This window comes from Aedes aegypti, chromosome 1, assembly GCF_002204515.2.
Source record: "Aedes aegypti strain LVP_AGWG chromosome 1, AaegL5.0 Primary Assembly, whole genome shotgun sequence".
NCBI lineage: Eukaryota > Metazoa > Arthropoda > Insecta > Diptera > Culicidae > Aedes > Aedes aegypti.
Genome location: NC_035107.1, coordinates 74,827,473 through 74,854,892, shown reverse-complemented (window position 1 = coordinate 74,854,892; position 27,420 = coordinate 74,827,473). Strand labels below are relative to the sequence as shown.

The window sequence follows — 27,420 nt, the reverse complement described above, 5'->3', positions numbered from 1 at the left end:
CGTCCTCAAAGATAATCGAATAATCCTAAAATATTAGAAGAACTTATCATTAATTCAATCATTGAAGTCAGTTGAACTGTTTCAAATAAGGGTGTATTAATTAACTGAAAGTTATTGTTGAATTGTTGAAAAAATAAACAAAGAATAAGTGCTTTGAATTATCCAGGAGATGTTAAGTATTAAAAGCACTTATTATTTGTTAATTTTTTTTACTAGAACCTTTCTACTGTTAAAACATTGGGTTTCGCGGGTTTCCGATGGGTTTTATGATTGAATTATTTTTAACAGCATGATCGGGAGTAAATTACTTTGCATATCAAAATCTCATGCGTGAGTTTTGCGAATGTGGTTTACTCTCACGGCAAAAGTCAAGGATTGAGATCTGAGTGCGAGTCTACCAACACTGGGATCTGCTTTAAGTCGAATATGATTTGGTTCGAGAGAAATACTGATATTTTCAAGAAAAGATCTTCGTCATCCTGTCTTATATTTTCATTCAACGTTGTGTTAAAGATTCACATAACACTCCGCACCATAGGTATGGTGAACGAGTTTTTCAACTTCACAGTCAATTTTCTCAATGTCTACATTTCACTGATGGGATTGACTTGCGATTCACGGCAGTACAGATGCCCACCCAAAAGCAAAACAGTCTCTTATTAAAGCAATAGGACGGGATAAAGATATGTAATATAATAATATAGTTTGTTTTGTCATATAAAATATCTAACCATGCGGGAGAAGGCTTGTAAAATCCAGCCTATATGATCAATAGACAACCTCTGTTAGGAAAAATATCATGAATCTTTTTTTTTTTTCATTTCGTTTCTTTGAAATAAAACAAATCTTTAATGATAATAATTAGAGATCTCGAAAACTTTTAATAAAGCTTCAAACAGCACAGATATCACCAGTCGCATGCAAAAATATAACATATATTTTTTGCTACTCAAAATTCAAGTTAAAAAAATAACAGCATTTTTTCTGCGTCAGAGAATCGAAACATTGCTGTACTTGAAACTATTCCAACAAGTTTCAAACAATTAGTTAAATTAAGTTGTCCATTGTCCAAAAAATAAAGATATTCATTCTAATTCACCTCTATTGAATGCATACTTAATTTTTTACTTTTTTTTTTTTTTGAAGGTATGCGAAATAATGAATAAATATAGTTGTTCTGGCATTAAACCAAATAGCGCCTTCCGCTTTTCTACTAGCGCTGCCTCTGCTGCACGTTGAACCTAATGGCGGAAGTGGTGCGCTGTAAAGCGCTTCTGATGTGTAATGCAGTGCATTACTTCCAACATTATATTAATGCATCTGCTCAAAAAGACACGTGGCGTCCCCCGGAGGAAAGGAACAACCGTGGTTTTGCTCTCCTAGAACATTTGCCACGTGGAATTTGGCAAAAAAGGCGCGTTCTAGGGAAACATTCTAATAGCCGCGCGGTGCATCCCTGTCAATATTTAACGTACAGAAAAGACTGCGCTTGTGAAATAAGTGGAAGGCGCTAGTCGGTTTGGTGCCAGAATGACTGTATCGAAAATTTAAAATGAAACCTAAGAATATAGTTTTATTAAGCGATCCTTATTAGAAAGATTCGCGGACAAAAAAACATGAATTATGTTTGTGTTGAACTTTTTCTTGTGGAGTATTGTAATTCAATTGAAAGTATTTCGATAAAAGTTTTGTTTTGCATAGGGTAAAAATATGAATTGTTTCCTTTTAACAATGTTTGTTATTACAATTTTAGGTTTTTGTTTTTTAGTTCTGAAATGTAGCTCAAAGGTCTATTACTACATTATCTTTGACGTTAAGCAAACTTAGCACTGCCGTTGCCAAATCATTCAATTTTACTTCCACTAATCTCTCTTGTAAAGGATCCCTAGTTTTATTCTTCGGGAAACTTTTATCTGGCTGTTTTTGTCAGGTGAGTCGTGAAAAATGAACTTGACGGCAAGTTTAGTCTGGTATCCAGAATTTTTGGGACTAGAAGATATGGTGTATCAAATTTCCTGAATGCTTATAAATGAAGTAACTGACGTTTGTGACATATTTTCTTTACGGTAATATATCAGCGCTCTGACATTTTTTTTTTTCTATCTTTTTCACTAAAATGTTCATTTTGAATAGCGCTATAAAATAAAAGTTTCAATTCTGGAATAAAAAAAAAATTAGATAAAATTGCCACCAAAACTTTTAAAAAATAATGTTTTATAAATTTTGGTAGACAAGAATATTCAATTTCATTTTTAAATAAACACATGGCAATAAACATGTGCACAAAACACCCAAATTTTTCATAAAAAAAATTGATTTTTCATAAATTGGCGGAAACTCTGAACAGTTCAAAAAAGTGGGTTTATTGTACATAAATGCTACAAAAGCATATCCCAAATAATCACCAACAAATATGCCTTTTTGAACTTATTGGGCAATTAAACGGCCAATTTAGCACATGTTAGCTCGTAAAAAGTATTAAAGTGTCATCAAATATTTGTTTACTTCGGATCTCTCGTTCTAGGGTTGAGAACCATGACTTTTCGAACATTCTGGGCCACCCTACATCGGGGCACACACTCAGATCAGACAAACCGCACCCGAAGGGGCAAAGGCATCGCGCGTTCAATCGTGCATATCGTCCACACTACTGTTCCGCCGGTGATGATCGTCCTCGTCCTCGTCCGGCCCCATCAGATCGTCGTCGTCCACAAGTCCCCCCGGGCCGGAACCGCCCGCCGGGTTGTCCTTGTCCGGTCCCTGTGTTCCCCCCGCCGTTCCGTTGTTGATGGCATTGATGGCACTGCTGATGCTGGAGTTGTACACGGCCAGGGACGAAGAGTGGTGGGACAGCATGCTGCCCAGGGCGTTTTCTCAGACGGTGTCCGTTACGCCGGCATACTGACATGCGGACAGACCGGCCGAATTAGATCTCGATACGGGCGACGGGGCCGAGTAGGGACTCGAAAAGCCGGAAGTGTGCTGCTTGGCCTTTAATCTCAACGTGGCAATACTGGACGTCATTGCCGTACAAGGTTCCGCCGTGGCCCGGTGATGGTACATACTGTACGGATTGGTTGGCGTCGTGTACGGACAAGGCGTCGGTGAAACTCCAGTGCCTCCGGTTGTACCACTCAGACTCGTCCCCATACTTCCTGTTAGCATCGTTCCGGTGCCCATTCCGGCCGCAACCGAAGACGCCGACGAGTTGAAGCAATTGATGGAATTCTGATGATGATTCGAGGGCACTATCGATGTCCCCAGCGGATTAACCGTCCAGGGGAACGTTTTGGCGCCCAGCGGCGATGGCACTTTGGCCCAGTTGTTGTACGAATAGGACGAGTACAGGTCGGTGTCGGCGAACGGTTGCACAAACTGCGGCCCGAAGCCGTTCTTGAAGTCGGCAGCCGCTATCGCGTTCATCTGATTCCGTTCCCGCTTGCGCCACTTGGCCCGCCGGTTCTTGAACCACACCTGGGAACGAGAGAGAGAGAGGAAAATGGAAAATAATTACCCTCATTATCGTTGAAATGGAATACGCACACAAAGGGACATTGAGAAGGACAACTTGAACGGGGGAAATCGACGCCATTAATCTTCATTTTTCTCAACCATCTTGTGCTTCCATCTTTCCGATTCCAACTCGCACGGTATGTCTGGAACCGTTATTAACGAAAAAATGACCATCAATGTGGTTTATAAATTTGTGGGGGCTTGGCGAATAGGAATCTCTACATGTACTGAAAATACGTCAAAAGCTTACAAACCATATTACGTAAGAAAAATATCTGAACTGGGCATAAACCTTATATTCGTAGTGAGAATTGCGTTGTTCAATCAAGGCCTTTTTTTTGTTTCCTTGCAGGATTTATTCAAACATTTCACCAAGAAATGATTCAAATTCCTAAGGAATTTCTCTAGAAAAAAAATGCAGCTCAACAATTCGGAGATGTTTTCGAAAACTCGTCCAAGGATTTCAGTAATTCTTTCAAAGATTTTATTTTGACATAATTCAGATATTCTCCAGAAATTTCTTCAAGGATTCCTTTAGAGACTCCTTCCCGAATTCTTCCACAGATTTCTCCAGAAATTCTTACAAGAACTCCCAAAGGGACTCCCTTAGAATTCCAACAGAGAGCCCTGAAAATTCTCCAGAGATTTTTCCATAGAATTCCTCCAGGAATTCGTCTAGAAACTCCATCAGCGATTTTTCCAGGTATTCTTCAAGATTTAATACTTTTATTTGTCCAGGGATTCCTGAAGAGGATCTTCCAGCGATTATTCCTGAAATTTGTCTCGAGATGCCCTCAGGAATTTCTTCAAAATCCACTTCAAAGATATCTCGAGCAATTTTATTCTTAGATCATTTTGTCAGGAAATAAAATATATTTCGAGGACTTCTCCAGGTATTCCAGTAATTTCTTTAAGGCTTCCCTTAAAGAATTCACCACGAAATAATTGAAATATAGCCCACTCGGATTTTTTCCAGAGAATGCTCCAGAAATTCTACCACTAATTCATCCAGGGATTCTCCCGAAAATTCCCAAGAAGCTTCTTCTAAGGCTTCATCATGCAAATGTCTTCAGGGATAGTTCCACAGTATTCCTCAAGAAAATCTATCATTATTAAATTCCATCATTTTTAAATTCTTAAGGAATTTCTTAATTAACAACAATGAACGTCACGAAATAATTCAGAGTTTCTTTCGAAAACTCCTCCAAGCATTTCAGTGATTCTTTCAAAGATATTATCTTGACATATTTCAGAGACTCCATAAACAGAAACTCCTTCCCGAATTCTTCCACAGATTTCTTCAGAGATTCTTCCGAGAAATCCCGAAAGGGACTCCCTCAGAGTTAGATCAGGGAGTCCTGCAAATTATCGAGGGATTCTTCCACATATTTCCTCCAGGGATTCGTCTAGAAACTCCATCAGCGATTATTTTTTGTTTTCAAGGAATTGCTCTATGCAAATTTCACCACTTAATAATACAGATTTTTTTTTAGAAAACTTCTCGAGCGATTTCAATCATTCCTTCATAGATTTCACATCGACATAATTCAGATACTTTCCCGAAATTTATCCAAAGATTCTTCTGAGAATTCCTTCTGGAATTTCTCCAGAATTTCAACAAGGTTTCTTCAAGATTTACTTCTTCAGTTTATCCAGGGATTCCCTCCGGAATTTCTCCAAAATCCACTTCAAAGATATCTCGAGGATTTTTTTCATAGATCATTTTGTCAGAAAATAAAATCTATATTCTCGAACTCCTCCAAGTATTCCAGTAATTTATTTAAGGCACTCTTCAAATATTTCACCAGGAAACATTTGAAACATAACCCACTCGGAATTTCTCCAGAGAATACTCCAGAAATTCTACCAAAGTTTCATCCAAGGATGCATCCGGAAATTCCCAAAGAGATTCTTCTAGGGATTCACCAAGGCTTCCTCCATGAATTCATCATGCAAATGTCTCCAGGGATAACTCTGCAGTATTCCTCAAGAAATCCAGAAGAATTTCCAGAAGATTTCTTACACGCCATACAAATTATTTTAGGTTTTCATACAAAAAATCTTACTATGGGGGGATGGGGGGTTGAAAAACAGTCAAAATTGTCTTACGTAATAAATGGACAGCCCCTAGGCTATTTTTCAGGCCGATAAACAACAGAACTTTTGAAACTATCACCGAGAATCGACTAGTGCACTCCCATAGTTCGTATTCCATGCGAAAAAAGTGTTGAATTTGTCTTAAAAAAGCGTATTGAAAGACTTAAACTTCTGAACGGCCACTTCTAATTTATAACACCAAAACAGCCGTTTGAATTCAAATTCCAGCAAACGTAATGCCACGCTGTAGTTACGTGCCGATTTGAACCTTACAAATGCACATTTTTTGAATCAGTATGTATACTATAATCGAACAATAACATCTGATCAAACGCCCTTATATATGCAACGTATTTGCAAGCATAATTGCGCATGCGTGCGCCGAGATCAGGTGGCGCGTTTTGCCCCGCAAAAAATAAATATGCAGATAAGCAAGCATTTTATAAAAGCTGATTTATTAACTCCAGAAAAAAGAAAATGAATGACTGTTTCTACTATTTGATAGAAAACATGTTTGTCTGTGAGATAATGAATAAAAAAAAAGGCTTATAATAATGTTCTTCATAGCTAAAAACACTTCCTTCCTTAGAGGGCGCGTTTAACCCCCAGTTACCCTACTGTGGCAGCAAAGTTAGCGCTCAACATCAACACCAGAATCACATCTTCAACGCAAACGACGCCAAACAGCAAATTTCGTTTTGCTTTTGTAGTGTTCACAAACTTTAGAACGGACTGGTTGCCATTCCGTATGTTGCGCAGTATGGAATAAAACCGTATGACAGTCTTGTTTATCTAGACCAGAACTGTTCGAAAATAAAATTTAGTACGCCTCGGTGAAAATGCAAAATTTTGGTTTGGTCTATTTTACTGTCAATATTTAGAATAGACTGCGACCGCGGAAACCAACCGAAGATTGATCTTTTGCTTCACCAGGGCAACTTCACCGGTGGTCCAAATCACTGGTTTGGCCCAAATTTGTGGACCCTGTAAAAAATTGGAGCATGCACCAGTGTTGCAAATGATGTTCCAATTGTATTTTATTCCAGTTTTCTGGTTTATTTTTTTCCGATTAGGTTTTAGATTTTAGCTGTTCCAAATTTGGTTTGACACATGGTTGTTTACCAGTTTGGATTTTTCTACGAGGTGAAAAAGAATGATTTAAGATGGAAGGCGGGAAAACAACCCTCCAGAATTTCGTACAGAGCCACCTCCAGGAATCATCAGATTGTTTCTCCGGGGAATCCCCGGGAAAGTCCGGCTAAAGAAATCTCCAGAAGCTCTTCCAGGAATTCTACCGAAGTTACTCCGATGTGCCTACCAGGATTTTCAGCAGGAGTTCCTCCTTCGATTTCATTCAGGAATTCCCCTGGGGATTTCTTTCAGACATTTGTCCGAGAATTTACTGCAAGAAATACGCCGGGGATTTGCTCTAGGAATCCCTTCGGGTATGTATTTTCTTCAGAAATTTCTCCGTGGATTGGCTCCAGGAATTCCTCTTTGGATTTCCTCCAAAAAATCCGTTTAGGTTTTCATCAGGAATTCCTCTAGGGATTTCGTACAGGAATTCGTTCGGAGATTTCAGGCTTTTATCCCGGAATTCCTTCGGAGATTATTCTAATAGAATTCATCCGGGAATTTCAGCCAAGAATGTTTCTAGGAATTTGCAGCAGGAATTTCTCCGGGGAGTGACTCCTTCAGGGATTTCCTCCATGTATTCCCCTCGTAGTTTCTCCAGGACTTCTTTTGAATATTTTCCAGAAATTTCTGCGGAATTCTCCCGAGATGTCCTCCATAGTTCCTACAGGATTTTTTCAAAAAAATATTCAGCAGTTTCTCCAGCAAGCCCTTTGGAGTTCCGCCAAGACATTTTGGAGGTCATCCAAGAATATCTTCAGAGTTCCACATGGATTTTCCGGGAAATCCTTTGGAGCTCCACCGGTGGTTCCTTCAAATTTCCGTCATTGTTGCTACAGAAATTTTATCGGATTTTCTTCAGGAATTCTTCAGAGTTCCCCACCAGTAATTCCTCAGAACTACTCTGGAGGAATTTTTCTGGAGTTACTCTGAGAATTTTCCTATATCCTGCGAGAAATCCTTCAGAGTTCCTCCGGGAATTTCTCAAAAGTCCTAGAATTTCTTTCGAAGTTCTCCTGGATTTCATTCAGCAATTCCTCTGAAGTTCCTTCGGAGTTCAACCGAGAATTGCTCCAAAGTTCTTCGATAAATTCTTCCACAGCAGCAGCTTTTCCACTTATCAGTAAATATTCAGTGAAAAATTCTAGCTTCCGACAATAAACTTTAGAATTTTGCTAGTTCAATACGATTTGTTTGGTTTTATTGATCACATTCGAAATGGATAGAAAAAAAATACAACAACCGGTGCATGTGCATGCGGTTTGGTCTATTTTTACTGATCTATTTTATTTTGGCAGATCAAAAATTTGGACCAAAACATGGACCACCGGTGAAGTTGCCCTTACTTTACAAACGTTTTTTTTTTGTTTTTCACAGTAGGGTGCAGAGCTACTTGGGCACTTTCATGATTCACTTTGGCATGGGCGTTTTTTCTCGGGTTTTGTAATAACTTGAGGTCTAATTTTGTTTAAAAAAATAATGTTGGTATTCATAAGGTAGGCCATTGAAGTGAATACCGTTTGGCTGCTGATAATATGATACGTTTGACAACTACCGAACAACTAAACTTTACATATACTTTGCAATTGGATTAAATGGACAAATTGATGTGAAGTTTGCGAAAAAAGTTACACGTCATCTCGGTGAGAAACGAACTCACGATTCCCTGTTCTCTAGATAGGGCGCGTTACCCCTACGCCACGAGAGGACTCATGGACGCAGAAGTTTACCTGAAATTCGATTTCAGCTCAATAATGGCGATAATGGCGATTTCAGACACACCGTGTACTTCGAACCCCTCGCAGATGCGTGGGTGCAATTATGCGGCTCGTTGACTGCGCGCTCGTCGTTCGTCGTCATCGTCGAGTGGTGGGGATCAAGGACGGGGCAACTGTCAGCAAAATGGATGGAATGTGGAGTTGGTGCGCGGCTCGCCTCGTGCTGTTTCATTGAACCGTGGCCGGGAGACATTCAATTTTCGGTGAAAATGCGACGCAATGCTTCTGTTCGACGGAGGGGTTCTGTTGTGCGCGATTTATGAGAATGGATGTTTTCTCTCCTGGGGGAAAATGAAGCATTTCGATTGGAAAAGTTCGGTGGAATGGGTTTCGATTCAAAATGAAGGAGATGACACTACTGACAATGTTGTAGTTTGCAACACTGATTTAGGAAACCATAAAAATAGCAACTAATCAGGTCAGCTGCCAGATTGCAGATTGAGAATTGCAAATTGAAAATTGAAGATTCGGAGATTGGAAGATTGGAAGGTCGGAAGATGGGAAGATTGTAAAATTGAAGATTGTAGATTGCAGATTGAAGATTGAAGGTTGAAGGTAGTAGATATGAGGTTGAGTATTCAAAATTGATAATTGGAGATTTAAGAGTCCAGTAATACAATCAATGATTATCAATCATAATTCTACAGTATTATCAACCCTGGAAGCTCACGGTATCTGCTTACATGCACAATATCTACTCGTTCTAGAAGTCCGCTTCTACGCTGATGCCCTGTTGATTTAAGAACACGAGTCAACCATGTTAATGGATTATGCACACAAATCGCTAAATCCCTGATTTACACCATTCCGGTCATCTCGCTTCGACCAGGAAATCACACGGCTCTCAGCGAGTTCGCGCTCCTAGCAATGTGGAGTTTAAAGTGGAACCAATCCGGACGAATCAATTCGATTTGTTCCGAGTCAGTGGCGCTCGTTAGGCACTAATTTTCCCACAGGGAAACTAGTAGTTCAATGAATGGCCCACCACCAGCTACGAAGCGGCTCATAAAGTAGGCCACGTGACTTTCGGTAACGTTCGCTTCGCGCTTAGTAACGGGTCGTTAACGACCCAGGCGTTACTAATGTCTTAATTTGGGAGTCATGACTTGCTGCGTGATGACGTCGTCGGTTCGCCACTACGATTCCCATGCCCAAGGAAAGACGCAGCATCGTTTTCTTCGCAGTGGGAGTCCCCGGAAGATTCTCCGCTGCCGAAAACGGGGAACATAGCGTGTAATAACAATTACTGCCTAATGTTTCCTTAATATCCTCGCACGGATTCGCACGCATATGCCTTCATTTGTCGGTCGGTGGTCGAAGCAAAAAAAATCTCGGTCCCTTCCCTTCAGTAGTCGTCGATGTTCGTTCGGTTCATTAATTCGTTCTGTGGTTCTTGCAGGAAGGCGACCGGAGGGTGAAATGGCAAACTCACAGTTTGACTTCTCCCTCAGAAATGGATGATCATTTATAACGGCTAAGGAAACAAACATTTATTATCAAGGGAAGTTGTCATTGCCCTTGGCAGGGGTGCTGCAAAATTAAGCCCAGGAACGCAGCAAAAGGATTACGGAAACCAAAACTATTTATTAGATTTGACTTTCCCTTTATTGGATGTTGGCCTCGTTTGTATCGTTGTTTCAAGAATCGGAACGGTAATTTTGCCAAAGAGAGAGAATGGGCTCAAATATTGGGACCGGTGTGGCTACTTGATTTGATTGATACCTTCATACCACGCAGTAGGCGACTTTGACAGTGACAGTCCAAAACGAAATTGATCAAAGTTTGAAGGATTGCTTTGTTTGGCGGACGGTGTCAAAACTTCCCTGTCCAGAATCCGGTTGACATGTTTTTGATGTTTAATATAAATTTTAATTTATTTTTAATCCCGTGAGCCAAGTTTCACAGCGCGGTGCGGAGTAGAATTGATCTCTGCCAACAATAACGTCCGGCAGGGGCTGCACCGGCGATAACTTATCAAACGTCAAAAGGCATTTATATTGTTGGATGAGTTCGGTTTTTTTTTTAACCCTTTCCTCTCGACCCTGCATCGATATCTCTACGCGGAGGGGATTAACAATCGAGTGCCATATTTTTTGTTCGCAGTTCGGTCAAATCAGATGAAAAATAGTCCAACTGCAGACAGATAAAATGTTTAATTTGCAATGCTGCGGAAAAATGGGCATCGATAAATAATGAATTACTGGCTGCGGAATGAAATGGAGAGGTAGATATGGGAGATATTCTGATCAAGGCAGGCTGGGTGTAATGCAGCTATTTGAAGCGATGAATGAATAGTTTTTGCATAGGATAATATACTTTTTTAATCCTCTGCTAAGTCTGTTACTCAATCTCGTGCTTTTACGGTGTTAACTTAAGATTTTTGAGTGTTTTTTTTGCAATTTATTGTCTAAATGAATTGTTTTCATCCCAGGAATCTGTCGTACAATCTTCCAATCTCTCAATATTCCAATATTCCAATCTGCCAATCTTCAAATCTTCCAATATTCCAATACTCGAATCTTCCATTCTGCCAATCTTCCAATATTCCAATCTTCCAATAGTTAATCTTTCAATTTCCCAAACCTCCAATCTCCCAATGTTACTGGAGCGGATACGATTCGGACTTTCCTATAGCAAACTCGTTTATGTGGGTAGTCCGAATCGTATCCGCTTCAGTAACATACTTCAAGAATATAAGTCTTTCACGTGTGCATGAGTTCTCCATCGTACAGTAACAATTGTGTGTAGATTACTATTTTATAAATTTTACTTCCAATTTGCTTCTTTACGTGCACTGTTTAAAATCTTCAGTGTTTGTACTTTTTTGACGTTTTATTTCGTCCTCTTTGTGTCATTGTAGTTGTCTGTCACTTCGCCAGTGTTGATCCCTGTTGGAAAGGCTGATTCCGTGTTGCCAACATGTCCCCACACGTATCGCACGAAGTTCTTTCTGCTATACCATCACCTGGCACTTGTAAGTTCAGAACAGCTAGCAGGGTTACTGGCTGTAGAGGTTTGAACATCCGCCTTCCGTACTCCTTCCATCTCTCACAGGATAAACTCGGATCACCTTCCCTCTTGCCCAGCTGTTACGGATGTCGTTCTGCACAACGATTACTAGATCACCGATTCGCATGGTTCTGACTGCATCAACCATTTGGTTTGCTTGGAGATTACCGGTAGGTATTCCTGGATTCATCGCGCCCAAAACCGATTTAATATTGCACGGACTAAGTTTCAGTTTAAACGAAGCACCGTTTTCGGGTCTACTGGGAGCGCTGATGGTTGATTCACACCGGAAGAACTCAAGATCAAAAAATGATTCGGAGTTAGCGCCTCCTGCTGCGAATTCTCCACTACCTCCACCATTACCGTCATTAGAGTTTCTTCGTCCGGGTTTCTGCTCACTGATGTAGCGTTCAGAGCCGCCTCTACAGATCGTACGAGCCTTTCCCAAGCTCTTCCCATATGCGGTCCATAGGGAGGGTTGAACTTCCACTGTGTCTTAGTATTAGTGAAAGTACCAGCCAGAGAGCTATTTATGGCGCAGCTCTGTTCATGAAGTTCTTGACTCGCTCCTTGAAAGTTCGTGCCCTGGTCGGAATAAATTTCTGACGGAGCTCCTCTACACGCTATGAACCTCCGAATTGCCAGTTTCAGGACTCAATGGAGAGGCTTATGGTTACCTCCAAATGGATAGCACGAATCGTCAGGCACGTTAAGAGTGCAACCCATCGTTTTGAACTGCTGCGACCGATCTGCACAGTTAGCGGACCAAAGTAATCTAACCTAACGAAGGAAAATGGACGGACGTAAGGAGTAATGCATACAGCTGGTAAGGGGCCCATCGTTGGTGTTTGAGGTTTCGCCTTACACACTCGGCACCAGTTGCAGCGTGTGTTTACAGTTCTTACTAGAACTCTTAGTGTGGTGACAGCGTACTTTTGCATAGCCTCGTTCACTACAGTTTCTCCGTCAGTCGATTCATAGAAAGAACGTACCTTGATCGCGGTAGGATCGCTGAAAATCGCATGTCATTGGGAATCCATTCAACTTCTCCAGTACACCGTATCATTCGGATAAGATTACCCTTACACATTATCGGAGACTTACTATAAAGAGCACTACTCTTCTTGGTCTTCTGCTGTTGACTCGGTGGAACATCTTGGCTCTTTAGTAAAAACTCACATTCGTTCGGATAAGCATCCAGTTGAACCAATCTCAACACAGTGAACTTCGCATTCTTCAATTCTTCGAAAAACTCAAAGATAATGTGAGATATGAACGTTCACCTTTCGTCTTCCTCTGACAGTTCTCGTAGAAACGACGAACTGAAACGACAGTACGTATCAAACGTTCCCATTTTGAAAAACGCTTGAAGTCGATCACCTGTTTGATCACGACATTGGTTTGTACGTACACCGATCGTAACTCTTCTGCAGACTCTTGCAACGGTCGAGGCCAGCAGTCTTCGTCTTAATATAGAAAATCTCCCCAATCCTGAATCCCACGAAATGTATGTGGCGCCGTGGATCTCATCTCAGCCACGAGGGCACTGTTGTGGAGTCGCTCCATAGCGCTTTCCGATATATTTTATGCTTGTGATTGATAACGACTGTTTTCGTATGGCGTGCTCCCATAACCGCAGCTTGGAGTTCAAGTCGTTGAATAGACATCGGTTTGAGTGGAGCGATTTTTGATTTCGCCGATACTAGACAGCATCGAGCGACCTCACGGTCGATTACACGGAAGTACGCGCAGGCTGCGTAAGCGGTTTCACTGGGGTCTACGAATATATGTAGCTCCAATGAGTCGTAGGCCAGTTGCCCGTAGGCAGGAAAATAACGCGAGGTATGATCACCAGATCGAGTTGTTTTAACATCTGTAACCATGTTTTCCAACGTATGAGCAAGTTTTCTGGAATGTTCTCGTCGCAATCAACTCCAGAGCGCCGTATGTCCTGAAGCAACACCTTTCCATGAACAAGAATCACTTCCACTACTCCCAAAGAATCGAAGACGCTCATCACAAGACTTAAAGCTTTTCTTTTCATCGGTACTGCATCTTCGGTTATGAGAGATTGAAGATTTTCACGCAACTGGAAAGAAAACAAGAAAACATCCATCTTTTTTTGCCAAGTTATGCCCAAAACACGATCTATACTGCTGCACTTGTCCATCACGAAGCTTTTGTCTGTGTCCTCGCTACATTCGCCTATTCGGTGGATTACCTCGGTTGAATTTGACATCCAGTGCCGAATTTCAAACCCTGCCTTAGCGTGTATCGCTTTTACTTCTTCCGCAATTGCTTCGTCGACCGCTATTCAAATAATCATCGACGTAATGACTTTTCTTCACCGCCTCTGCTGCCTTTGGAAACTCGTCTGCCTGCTCGTTCGCGTTCAAATTTCTAATGTATTGCAATGAACACGAAGAGCAACAAGATCCATTCATGACGACTACTTGCATCGGGAGCAATGGGCTGTCCCGCCAGAGGAAACGCTGTGCATGACGATCTTCCGGTCGTATCAAAACCTGGTGGAACATCTCCCGTATATCTCCACTGATGGCCACTTGTCTCTGATGGAATCGACTTAGCACTGCGGGTAATGAGGTGAACAGTTTAGGTCCTTTCAGCAGAAAACAATTCAGTGAAACACTTTGTACTGTTGAGGCCGCATCCCAGACTACACGGTTCACGGTACATCCCAGACATTTTCCGGTTTCTTTGGATGCATGACGAGCTCTAAACGCAAATACCAAACTCGCTTTGGGTCTGCCTCTTCTAGTTCCTTGTCCGTTGCTATATGCGCATAACCTTTTAGCTGATATTCAACAATTTTTTGCTTCAAGTTATCATAGAACTCTGGTGATTTCTGCAGCCGCTTTTCTAGACAGAGTAAACGGCGTTCCGCTATCCGTCTACTGTCTGGGAGTTGAAAATGGTAATATTTTCATAAGAGCCCCGTCTGGAATTGACCGCTAGAGGTGCGTTCTGTAGATTCTTCAAAGATGTTTCGAGCGCGCCGGACGTCGGCAGAATCAAAAGCGATTGTTGATGATACCCGCGCACGCTCAACACGGAAGAAATTTTTCACTGAATCGTGAAGCACCATCATCATCACTGGACTGTTTACACAAGTGAAGAAGTCGATGAGAAGAATTTTCTCCTGAGCCTCGGCTACGCCCAAATACAACCCAACCAATCCGTGTCTTTGCTGGATAAAGAAGGCGATGGTGGCGCTGCACTGTGTTTTATTTGCTCGATTTCATGCGCTTTTTGAATAGTGCCCAAACCTTTGATTTTAGCGATATAGTTTTTTCGGGGAAATTTCTTGGTATATTAAAGCGCAACTTTTGACGAAAAAGGTTTTGTGATCAATCCACCTAGCAGTGAGATAGAAAAACTATTTTTTCAAAACATTTAGATATACATATGGTGTCTTCGGCAAAGCTGTAGAATTGGCAATTTGAAACAACTTTGTCGAAGACACGATTTTCCTATCTCTTATACTTTTTGAGATATATGCCGTTGTATGTGAATGGCCCCTAAAAATCATATTTTTTATCATAACTTTTTTCCAAGATTTTTAACATTTTTTGTGTTTTCTACAAAGTTGTTTGTCATAAAAAACCCGTGTTTTTTCTAAACATATAATCACCCTATCTTTTGAAATAACAAAGTTATTCATGAATTACTCTTTTTTCATGGGGTAGTTTAGGCCTCTATAACTGGCTTCGGCGCAAAATGGCGCAGACAACTCTTACAAATCATGAAAGTACCATATCTCCCCTTTCGGCAGTTGATAAAAACTTTTGTCTATAAGCGTCTTTGCATGGGTTTTTACTATCAAACAAATAAGCCTTATTAAAACGAACTCGACTGATAATTATTTTTCCTTAAGAGATAGAGAGGTGCGATGTTCAGCAAAAACATGCGTTTTAAGATGTTTAACAACTTTATAGAAGACATGAAAAATGTTAAAATTTTTAGTTGCCATTTCTATGATTTACTAAATCAGTGTTGCCAACTACGATATTGCAAAGATTTCCCCAGGATTTTTTTTGAAGAATCCTCCATGGATAATAAATAAATAAATACAATGATTTCGCCAGAGATTCCTTCACGAATAAGTTTTGATCACAACCAGATTTTTTTAGAACGGATCAGATAGGGCTCCAGGAGTACCTTCAACCTACCTGCCAGGAGTTCCTCCAGGAATTCTTCCAGGGATTTCTCCAAGGAATATTCAAAGAATTCCTCCAGGAAAATATCTACAGGGATTCCTCTAGAGATTTCGCAACGAGATTCTCAAAGAGTAGCAAAAGAAATACCTCCAGTGATTTCTCCATAGAATCCTTTGGTAATATCTATCTATATATATATAAATAAAAATGGAATGGTGTTTGTATGTCACGAAATGGCATCCGAATGGGTCAACGGATTTTAACAGTTTTTTACTGTTGCCTTCAACAAGGGATGCGACGTGGTCGTTCGTAAAAAAGGATTAGAAAATCTGGTGGAATAGTTGTAAAACGGGGGGGTAAACTAAAGTGTATTTTTGTATGGGAGATAGCATGTCATTTTTCAAAAGCCTGTTCGATGGCAAGACAAAGTTTTCAATAAAATTCCTCCATAAACTTTTTTTAAAGATTCGTCTAGTGATTCTTCCAGGTTTCTCATGATAATTCTTCACAGATTTCTCCAGAAATGCTTCCAGAAATTTTTCCAAGCATTCCTCCAGAACAGCATCTAGAGGGATTCTTGCAGAGATGTCTCCAAGGATTTCTCCTGAGACTCCTCCAGGAATTTCTGTCGGGATTCCACCAGGAATTTTTCCTGAGACTCTACAAGTAATTGCTTTAGGAATTCCTAAAGGGAATCCTCAAGAGTTTTCTCCTGCAATTCTCCTAGATATAGCTCAAGCAAAATCGCCGCAGGAAATACTTTAAGGATTTTTACAACTAGACAACTATTTTTACAAATCCTGCAGGAATTTACCTAGAAGTTTATCTAGCGAATTGTTCTGGATTTCAAAAAATACCTTCGGAAATCTTCCCAAGAATTCCTCTAGAAATTCTTCCAAAAACTTTATCATGAATTCCTCCAGGAATTTAATCAGAAGAACAAATTCCTCCGGAAATTCATCAGAAATAATCAGAAATAATCCCAATAATACTTCCAGAGATTCCTCCAAGAATTTTTCTAGACAATCATAGAAAATACTTTGAAGCATTCCAGGAGTGACCTATAGAAAAATATATACAAATCCCTGAAGGATTTTATGGAGGAATCCCTAAATGAAATTCTGGGAGAATTATTTGAGGAATCTCTGTTTAAATCTCTGGAAAATCCACTGGAGAAATTCTCGCATGAGTTTTTGAAGGAATACTCGGGAAAATTTCTGGAGGAATTCCTGAAAAAAAAAATCCCTAGAACAAATGCTAAAGGAGCTATAAAAAAGCTTTTCTGGAGTAATCTCTGGAGAAATTCCTGAAGAAACTGCTGGAAAAATTTCAGAAGGATTACTTCGATAAAATTGCTGAAGACCTTGGAAACATAACTAGAGTCATCATTAGAGAAATTCCTGGAGAAATTTGGACAAATTTCTGAAAGAATTATTGTAGAGATTTTGCTGGAGAATTTTCTGTCTTTATTTTTCTGGAAAAAATGCTTGTACGTATTGCCAAATTCGTGGAGGAATAACTCTTATAATACTTATCACAAGATTCTTTAAAAATAATCCAAATATTCCTTCCTAAATTAGTCCAAAGATTTCAAGATTTTTCCCAATTTTTTTTTTTCGAGAATTCCTCCAGGATTTTCTCCAGAAATTCCTCTATGGATTCCCCCAAGGATACTTGCCACCTCTAGTGATCCTACTAGAAAACACTTTACGAGTTCATCAAGGGATTTCAGGAATTATCCCAGAAAATCCTCCAGGGAAATCGTTACAGGAATTAATACCTGTAATTTTCCAGGGATTTTTTTTCCAGAAAAAAATTCAAAATCACTGTACGTTTTCATTGAGGAAGTCAACTGCAGGATTGTTTGGAGGGAAAAAAAATCTCTGAACACTTTTTGTACCGATTTTTCTGAAGTTATCCCTCGAGAAATTTTTAAAGAAGTTGCTGGAGAAATTCCTGGAGGAGTCTCCGAAAATAATTCTGTAGGAATTACAATAAATTTCTGAAGGAATCTCTCTAGGCATCTCTGAATAAAGCTCTGGAGTAAAGGAATGTGTGCCCTATCGTAACCGAAATTAAAATACGGTTGCCATCGAAAGTTTTTTTAGAAGAATCGCTAGATAAATTGTTGTACAGATTCGTTATGATAGGCTAGGGGGAATCCCTGGAGAAATCCTTGAACAAATCTCTGGAATTAGTAGAGTAATCACTTGAGACATTACTGCAGAAAGCTCTGAGCAATTTCAAGATAAATCACTGGAGAGAGCCCTGAAGGAATCAGCGGAAAAAAATCACAAAGTTATCCTTGAAGGCATTCCTGGAGGAATTCCAGGAGGTTTTCTTGGGCCCCTAGCTATCAGACATGTTCCCAAAATTATGGTTGCGGTTGAGTTTTCGAAATAATAAGAGATAAAATATCTTCTTACTTTTGGGTAAAATTTATCAATTTCGAAGACAATTCCGGGAGTCCTGATAGACAAATAAAATGTGTGATTTTCGCCATGTCGTCTATTTAGATCTGGATAAAAATAAAGAATTTTAAACTATCGTTTTATTTGAAAATGGTTACACCCTACAGGAACCAGTTACGGAATATTTCCAGCTCTCCGTGTGCAAACACCTATTGAAAAAATCCATGTAGATTGGCACATGAATCAGAAGGGGTCTTTATCTTGAGTGTAAGTATATGTTCTTTTTTATAAATATCCTCAACATTAAATTCGCTTTCAGTTTCCTTCAGCTATTAATCCAAAGATTTCTTAAAGAGTTCATTGAGTGATTCCTTCTTAAACTTCCAAAGGAAAACTTCCCAGATTTTCATTCGAGTTATTTTTAGGAATTCATCATGAAACTTTTCCAGAGATACCCTTAAGAATTACTCCAAGGATTTGTTCAAAGATTCGTTCAAGAACTTCTCAAGGGAGTGACCTTTCTCGGAACTCATCCAGCAACTCCTCTATGGATTTCAGTCAGAAAGTAACCCAGAGATCCCCACGGAGTCGTTTTTGAAAGTTCGTTAAAAAAGTGGTTTATCCCAAGTTTCCTTTAGAAGGTCTTCAAAAGGTTCTTCCTAAAATTTACCTAATCATTCTTACAGGATTTTCAAATGAATTTCATCAAGAACATGCTAAAAAAATGTATTAAAAACTATTGAAAGGAATTCCAGAAAAAAAAATCGGAGAAATTTCTATACTAAATCCTTAAGATATCACTTATCCCAGTGGTCCTCAGCCTAACCGATTACACGGGTCATCTTAACTCTTTCAAAATCAGTCGCGGGCCGCAAGATTTATGATTAATTTTAACAGCTCACTTTAAATCACTATTTTTATGAGAACGGATAATACATTTCTGGAAACTTTATGATCAAAGCAAAGGGGTTTGGAAGCAAAGATATAAGTGACAGAAAAAATGCCATGTTTTTAATAAACAATGTTAGCTAATACAAAAGAATTCATGACGTAAAAACTCACATTGAAAAACTTTTTTAAAGCTAGAAACAGAGCTTTATTAATATACTCAACTCAAATACGATCAATATGTCTCTTACCGTATTGAACAATGCAATTGCAACTTTTTCGATTAATAATACATAATGGTCTACTTTAGAGGTTTTTATCTACTTTTTTATGAATCGATTCATATCAAATTTTAACATATCTTGAATTTTAACATATATTTGTAACTTTTATTTTCTTTTACGAATTAAAAGCAATAATAAATTTCAAAATTTACACAAACCAAAAAATTGACCAAATAGATTGATAGTATCTTCAGCAATGTTGTACATTTAGATGAGATTATGCTGAAGATACTTGTGTAGGTCTCTTATATTTGGAGATTAATCGTTTGAATATTTTTCGCAAAATTCACTTCAATCGAATCCATATAATTTTTCATTTGTTTGTATTCAATTTTTAAATACTTAAAAATATATGTTGACACTTAAGTAACGTCCGACATGCTGTGTGAATCATATCGGGCTATAAATAATTGAGATTTATCCCACAAAAGTAGACCATTTTGTATGGAAGATCGAAAAAGTTGCAGATGTATTGTCCAATACTGTACATTTCTTTACGTTCGGGCTCCTCAACAATTCAGAAAGCAATCCATAGTAAAAAATTTCGAATAACATAATTTTCAAAGTCTTACAGAAGAAGTCATTTATGAAGTCAAAATTTAAAATATCAGCATTCTGCGGACACTTCTGCAAGACCAAGATCCTGGTTCAATTTTGTAAACTTAAATATGTTCAGAAGAGAGATTTTCAGAGATTTAAAGACTTTTTGTCCATAGCCGTGCCTTCAAGATTCTAAAAGAAAAATCAGGTTTTTCAGAAACTTTGAATCTTTGAGTGAGTCAAAGTCAATTTCATATTACTCCTTATGCCATGAAGATGCATGAACGCAGAAACATTTTACATGATTTCAATGACTGACTTTCCAAGAACAAAGATGCAAGAGCAAAGGATTAAACACCAGCATGACTACAAATTATAGCATGCGGCCGCATCACATTAACATTCAAAATCCATTCGCGGGCCGCACAAAACCTTCTCGCGGGCCGCAGTTTGGTGACCACTGACTTATCCTGATGAAATACATGACATATTCCTACAAGGGAGATTTTTTTTAAAGATCTCCGGATTTCTTATGGACTCGTGAGATAGTTTTGAATTGGGCTCCAGAAAAACTGAAAAAAAAAATATTAGAAAATTTACTAAACGAAGCCCTGCATAGTTTCCTACAGGATTTTCTAGAGAAAATCCCTTGAAAATCTCGTGTGGAACTCTTGAAAGAACTTGAAAAATTTTTTTGTAGCATTTTGTGATCCAACACACCCTTAACACTTCAGTAGTCGCGCTGTTGTATTTTGTACAACACTGTTAAAAAAAAACCTCGCATTTCGTTCACAACAGCAGCGTGGTGGTTCTGACGGTGGCAAACCTATCAAACTGAGAATCAATGGAGAATTTTTTTCCTGGAAGCATTCCTTTTGAAATCCTAAAATATTCTCCAATTATTAGAATTCTAAAGCAATTCCTCGTAGCATATCTTGAGAAATCATTCAAAGATTTTTAAGGCAAATATCTGAGACAATCATCAGAAAAATATTGAAAAGAATTTCAGGAGGGATCGCTGGAAGAGTCTCGGTACGTATCACTGAAGAGAGTTCAAGTTGAATCACTAGAAGAGTTCCAGACACTTTTTCAAATGGAATCTGTTAACCTGTATTAGTAGTAGTATCTCTGGAGCCTCATCAGGATTCATCGAATGCGAAAAAAAGTGACTTTAGATACTATTTTGCATGAAAAAGAGACTATCAAGACCTTTGTGTTATCATTTTATTGTACAAACATTCGTTTTAATAGATATGGGAACTGTATCTTTTCAGAATACGGCTTATAAAAATGTTTCCAACTCTGTTCTTGGCTTTTTTATGTTAAGTGCAATTTTCACTGAAACCAGTTGTTAGATCTGCTGTAGCACAGTGCCTGACTTCATCATAGTTATAGTTCGAGGGAACCCGGATATTCGATGATTAAAAGAATAAGGTATTTAGAATTCAAAAAAGTGATATTCTGTTGAAAAATATTGTTCATATTAACGCTACCATAATCAATATAATGGATGTTCAAGGGACGCCAACACATTATCGGATCAGATCCTCTCCAAACCTGTCCTTATTTGCCTGTATTCTTCCTATTTTCCAATCTTCTAGTCTTCCAATTTACTTTTCTACCAATCTTCCTATCTTCAAATCGTCCAGTCTTTCAATCTTCCAACCTTACAATCTTACAACTTTTCAATCTTCCAATCTTTAAATCTTCGAATCTTCCTTTCTTCCAATCTTCCAATCTTCCAAACTTCCAATCAACTAATCTACCAGTCTTCCAATCTTCAAATCGTACAATCTTACAATTTCCAAAACTAACAATCTTTTAATCTTCGAATCTTCCAATCTTCCAATCTCCCAGTTTTCCAATGTTCCAATCTTCTAATCTTCCAAACTTCCAATCATCCAATCTGTAAATGTTCCAATCTTCTAATCTTCCAATCTTTAACCTTCGAAAGTTCCAATCTCACAATCTTTAAATCTTCCAATCTTCCAATCTTTAATCTCCCAAACTTCCAATCTTCCAATATTTCAATCTTCCAACCATCTTCCAACCAATCTTCCAATAGTCGAATTTTCAATCTCCAAATCTTTCAATTTTTCAATGTTTTGCAATCTTCCAAGATTCTAATCTTTCAACCTTCAAATCATTCAGTCTTTCAATTTTTCAATCTTCCATTTCATTCCATTAAAAGAATGAATGTAATCTGTCAACTATTGAATACTCCAATCCTTGAAAACTTCAATCCTTATGAAACTCAATTATTTATATTCGAAACATGAATCCGCGAAAGTAACATATTCACAACTATTCAACAGAACCATATCTTCCCATATCAGATCAAACCACAAGCTTAGACCAGATAATCAAATTGACTTTCCGACGCACAAATATATTCGAGTGGTCCTCAACGAATCCACCTCCGAACGAATTAACAGCAAACAACACAGCACAGTTCGATCCCCGCCGCCAATAATTCATCATAAATCTGTCAATTTCAGCAATCCTCATTATTCTAAAGGTCCTGCCGGCCGGGGAGCTTTATGCCCAGGTCCAGCCCGGTTCCAGGCATTTATCTCGCAAACGATTGAGAGCATTAGCAGCTGCTATTTCCGGAAATCAGTGTTCCAAACCCGGCATAATGATTGTGTCGTGCCAGTGCGTTCGTTCTTGGCGGGTTAACCGAATGGTACTGGAGGACCGACCAGGCAGTCCAGTTGTCAGTCTATGTAGCATAATATGCACAGCAAAAAATAAATTAGTATCGGTTGACGTGGTTTTTTGTTATTTTTAACAAAAATTGGACGTGAGGTAACTCAATCACAATCACAACTTTTAATCTTCCAAACATTCAATCGTCCAATACGAAACGTCCAATCTTCCAAACTTCCAATCTTCCAATCTTTCGAACGTCCGATCTTCCAATCCTCCAATCTTCCAGTCTTCCAATCTTCCAATCGTCCAATCTTCCAATCGTCCAATCTTCCAATCCTCCAATCTTCTTATTTTCCAACATTCTGTAGGCGTGAAAGCAATAATGACAACATTTATAGGGTTTCTATGCGGTGTAAGTGCTGTTTATAGGCATTTTTGCATTTGTAGTGCTTCTTTAATGCCAATATGGATTGTTAATACTGATTTGTGCCTTATTATTAGTGACTATAGTGACTTGGATGAAATGCAGCTAAAATGACTTGATATTACAGTTTGTTTTTTTGCTGTGCACCTACACGGTGAGCATTCGCTGTGGCAGTGTATTTACCGCAGGCCGACAGAGCTATCTGCAATCCACTGGACGCAAATGGTCATCATTCTCTTGCGAAGGGGAGAGGAGGTCACAGGACAACGGAACACAAAACCCATATCTTCATTTTGGCACCTGTCGTGCCCTCCGTTTCCGATGACTCCTCAACCAAGCTCGCCATAGTCCCAGTCCTGGCTGTAGGCTTTCGGAGTGGGATTAATTCGGACATTTGAACATGCACCTCTCCGGGCATGGAACTCCACCGCGCCAATCTCGAAACATCTGAGCGCGTTTTGGTTTCCGAAACATAGTCCCGCTATCAGAAGCAACGTTATAACGTTATAACCGAACGCTTTGGTCATTATACATAATGCATAGGAACAACGTGGACGGTGAGGCAGTGGACGGACGCATACACACAATACGGAAAATGTCCACCATGCTGCGCAAAACCAGAACACAGAGCTCCCGGGATATTCCTGTCAACACACACGGAATCTCATTTTCATATTCTGTTTAGTGTGTCCGACGCGTTTTCGAGTGTGATTCGGTGGAGGGTCGAAACTAGAAACAAAGGGAAGATTTTGAGGTTTGAGGTTGAAGACGGGACGTTCAGACTCTGGAGCATGATTGTGCGGAATTTAGTAGAGCTTTTGTAAGGTTCATTGGAGTTTACGTTTCAACGTGAACCAATGGTTTGTAAATTAGAAACAATGGTGGCTTGGTTAGCAGATTTCTGCGACTTACTGTCACAGCCTGAAACTCTATACGAAGACTGGATAGTCGGATAGAACTATGTTCATAATCTTCCAATGTTCCACTATTCCAATTTCCAATCTTCCAATCTTCCAATCTTCCAATCTTTCATTCCTTCAATCTTCCAATCTTCAAATCTTCCAATCTGCCAATCTTCCAATCTTCCAAAGTTCCATTCTTTCAATCTTCCAATCTTCCAATCTTCCAATAATCCAAACTTCCAATGTTCCAATCTTTCAAGCTTACAATCTTTCAATCTACCATTCTGCCAATCTTCCAATCTTCCAATCTTCCATTATTTCAATCTTCCAATCTTCCAATCTTTCAAGCTTACAATCTTCCAATCTTTCATTCCTTCAAACTTCCAATTTTCAAATCTTCCACTCTTCCATTCTTTCGTCTTACATTCTTTCAATCTTCCAATCTTCCAATCTTTCAATGTTCCAATCTTCCAATCTTCCAATCTTCCAATCTTCTAATTATCCAATCTTCCAATCTTCCAATCTTCCAATAATCCAAACTTCCAATGTTCCAATCTTTCAAGCTTACAGTCTTTCAATCTACCATTCTGCCAATCTTCCAATCTTCCATTATTTCAATCTTCCAATCTTCCAATCTTTCAAGCTTACAATCTTCCAGTCTTTCATTCCTTCAAACTTCCAATTTTCAAATCTTCCACTCTTCCATTCTTTCGTCTTACATTCTTTCAATCTTCCAATCTTCCAATCTTTCAATGTTCCAATCTTCCATGCATTTAATCTTCCAATTTACAAATTTGTCCTCAAAGAAATACATCTAATGACAACGTATACTAACATTAGTTAAAACGTTAATTCTAACGAAATTTCAAATAACTGACTCTCACCTGAAGATATGTCAACAGAACCAACAAAAAATAAATAAATAAACGGTAGCCCAACGAAAATAAACACCCTGCCTAAGTGCGTTATCGAACTTGAGCATACACGTGATTACACACCGGTCGGATACCCTTTTCCCCGTCACCCGTAATCACCCGATGGGTACGTGACGTCTGTCTCCGTTACGTCGTCGACGAATTCGATTCGATCCGATTCGATTCTCATAGCTCATCGTGGTGAAATCAGTAAATCAATCAGTTTTTAAACAAATAGACTACTGTGCTGGCGCCGACATGCTATCAAACAGAACCAGTTGTTCGGTATCTATCCAAGCTAGGCAGGCCAACAACGATATGTAACCCCGTCACAAAATCGATCATTATCCACCAAAACTGATATCACTGTTTGGGGTTTCCTCGAAAGCAACAAAAGTGATTGTTTGATTATTTATTTGTAATGACATCTATTCGATTTGAGTTAGAATGCAGATAAAACAATCACCAATCGCCATCGGATGGATTCGCTTTGGCACGTTTTGAAGTGGATGTGCTTTGAAACATCGATTGACGGTGGAAGGGAATCTACGATTGGAAGATTGGCAGATTGGAAAATTGTAATACTGGAAGCTTGGAAGATTGGCAGAAAGGAAGTTTGGAAGAATGTAATATTGGAAGTTTGGAAGATTGAAAGATTTGGCAGAACGGAAGATTGGAAGATTGGACGATTGCAGTATTGGAAGATTGGAAGATTGGCAGATTGAAAGATTAAAAGATTGAAAGATTGAAAGATTGAAAAATCGAAAGATTGAAAGATTGAAAGATTGAAAGATTGAAAAATCGAAAGATTGAAAGATTGAAAGATTGGAAGATTGAAAGATTAAAAGATTGAAAGATTGAAAGATTGAAAGATTGAAAGATTGAAAGATTGAAAGATTGAAAGATTGAAAGATTGAAAGATTGAAAGATTGAAAGATTGAAAGATTGAAAGATTGAAAGATTGAAAGATTGAAAGATTGAAAGATTGAAAGATTGAAAGATTGAAAGATTGAAAGATTGAAAGATTGAAAGATTGAAATATTGAAAGATTGAAAGATTGAAAGATTGAAAGATTGAAAGATTGAAAGATTGAAAGATTGAAAGATTGAAAGATTGAAAGATTGGAAAATTGGATGCTTGGAAGATTGCAAGATTGGCAGAATGGAAGATTGGAAGTTTGGAAGATTCGAAGATTGGCAGAAAGGAAGATTAAAAATTTTGGAAGATTGAAAGATTTGGCAGAAGAAAGATTGGAAGATTGGACGATTGGAATATTGGAAGATTGAAAAATTGTTAGATTGGAAGATTGGAAGATTGGAAGATTGGAAGATTGGATTCAGTTTTCTGTACATCATTTGACTAATTTTGTACGATGAAAACTATTCACCATCAAAACATATGTGTCAAAAGTTATAAACTTCCAACATATGATTTAACATAGAACACCTTTGCTCGCGAGCACATCTTTATGACTGCGTTACAAAATTCATCTAAATCATCCAATGCGACACTTTTCCCAGCACATGTAAAACCATTCCAGTTTCCAAGTGCCACAGGTTTTGTTGGCAAAAGTCAGCAAAACTTTTGCCCCATGCCACTCTTCCGCCTTTAAAGCTAAATTTTACAAACCCAATCCAACGATGCGTAGAAGGCATAAATTAAAAACTTTTCCTTTGGATGGTTGCGAGGAAAAACGTTGATAAGCGCACCACTGCTGGAAGAGGAAGGTTGACCCTTCAGCCGGAATCTACTGCAAAACATTACGAGGAAAGTGTGTTCTCCCCTTGGCATGAGTAACTCGAAGATTAATTCGCAAGTACAACGAACCATCCCCAGATAATCGAGCATATACAAAAACATGTGATGTAATACTGTTGGTGCCCGTAGCAATGAGAGGGTTCCTTCTTGCCATTTTTCATTTTAATTAGTTTCGCTTAGTTTGCCCCAGTCAGAAGTCAACTCTGTTGGTCCCCAACAGAGTTTGCGTATTTGCGAGGATATGTAAATTTTCCCATTATCCCGAAGAGGCAAAACGAAAGTTTGTGTACCCCTCCCCGGTTTAAATCGCTTCCCAAAATGGCCGCCCGCTTTAACCCCTCCACCGCAAATAAATCATCTTCCGGAGCAGGCACCGTATTTCATCTGCGAAACTGAGGGTTTTGCTTGTCCACGTCGTGTTTATATTTATTGCTTGACGCATCTAATAATAAGGTTTTGTGCATTGCTCTGCTTCGGTCGGTTCACCTGCGGGTGTAGAATTACCAGATGTTCTCGTTTAAGAGTACCCTTTTTTACTTTAAAATGTGTATCCTTTTCTGTTTTATTAAATGGAATCAAGTGTACTATACTCCAGATCAGACACTGAAAAATTCGTTCTCATTTGATTTGTGCTTCAACGATCAAAGCAACCGAAGGAAAACATCCCATCTGTATCGGTCCATGATCGATAAGTTGTAACCAACTTGATGAATAAGAGCAGCGAACGAGAGCCCCAAAGAGAGAGCGATAATAAAACCTGTTTTTCTCGCTTACTTACCAAGATGATAAACAGACTCTTATGATGTGTTGCGAATCATGAATGTAATATAGAGCGATAAGTAAGAGATATTCTCAAATCTCTCCGCTCTCAATCACTGCTCCAGATATTACTGATGATCACGGATAAATCGAATTAGAGCAATTGGCCCAATAATTAT

At 38.9% G+C, this 27,420-nt stretch overlaps 1 protein-coding gene across 1 annotated transcript in view; it reads right to left on the bottom strand.

Moving 5' to 3' along the window:
• Positions 1-2,251: 2,251 nt before the first annotated feature.
• The window catches only part of LOC5569918 (pituitary homeobox homolog Ptx1), a 181,910-nt gene continuing 156,741 nt past the window's right edge, over positions 2,252-27,420 (bottom strand). Inside the window, exon 5 of the mRNA XM_001658768.2 lies at positions 2,252-3,474. Within this exon, the coding sequence (XP_001658818.2) occupies positions 2,875-3,474 (600 nt within the window). The 3' untranslated portion in view covers positions 2,252-2,874. The remainder of the gene's footprint in view (positions 3,475-27,420) is intronic.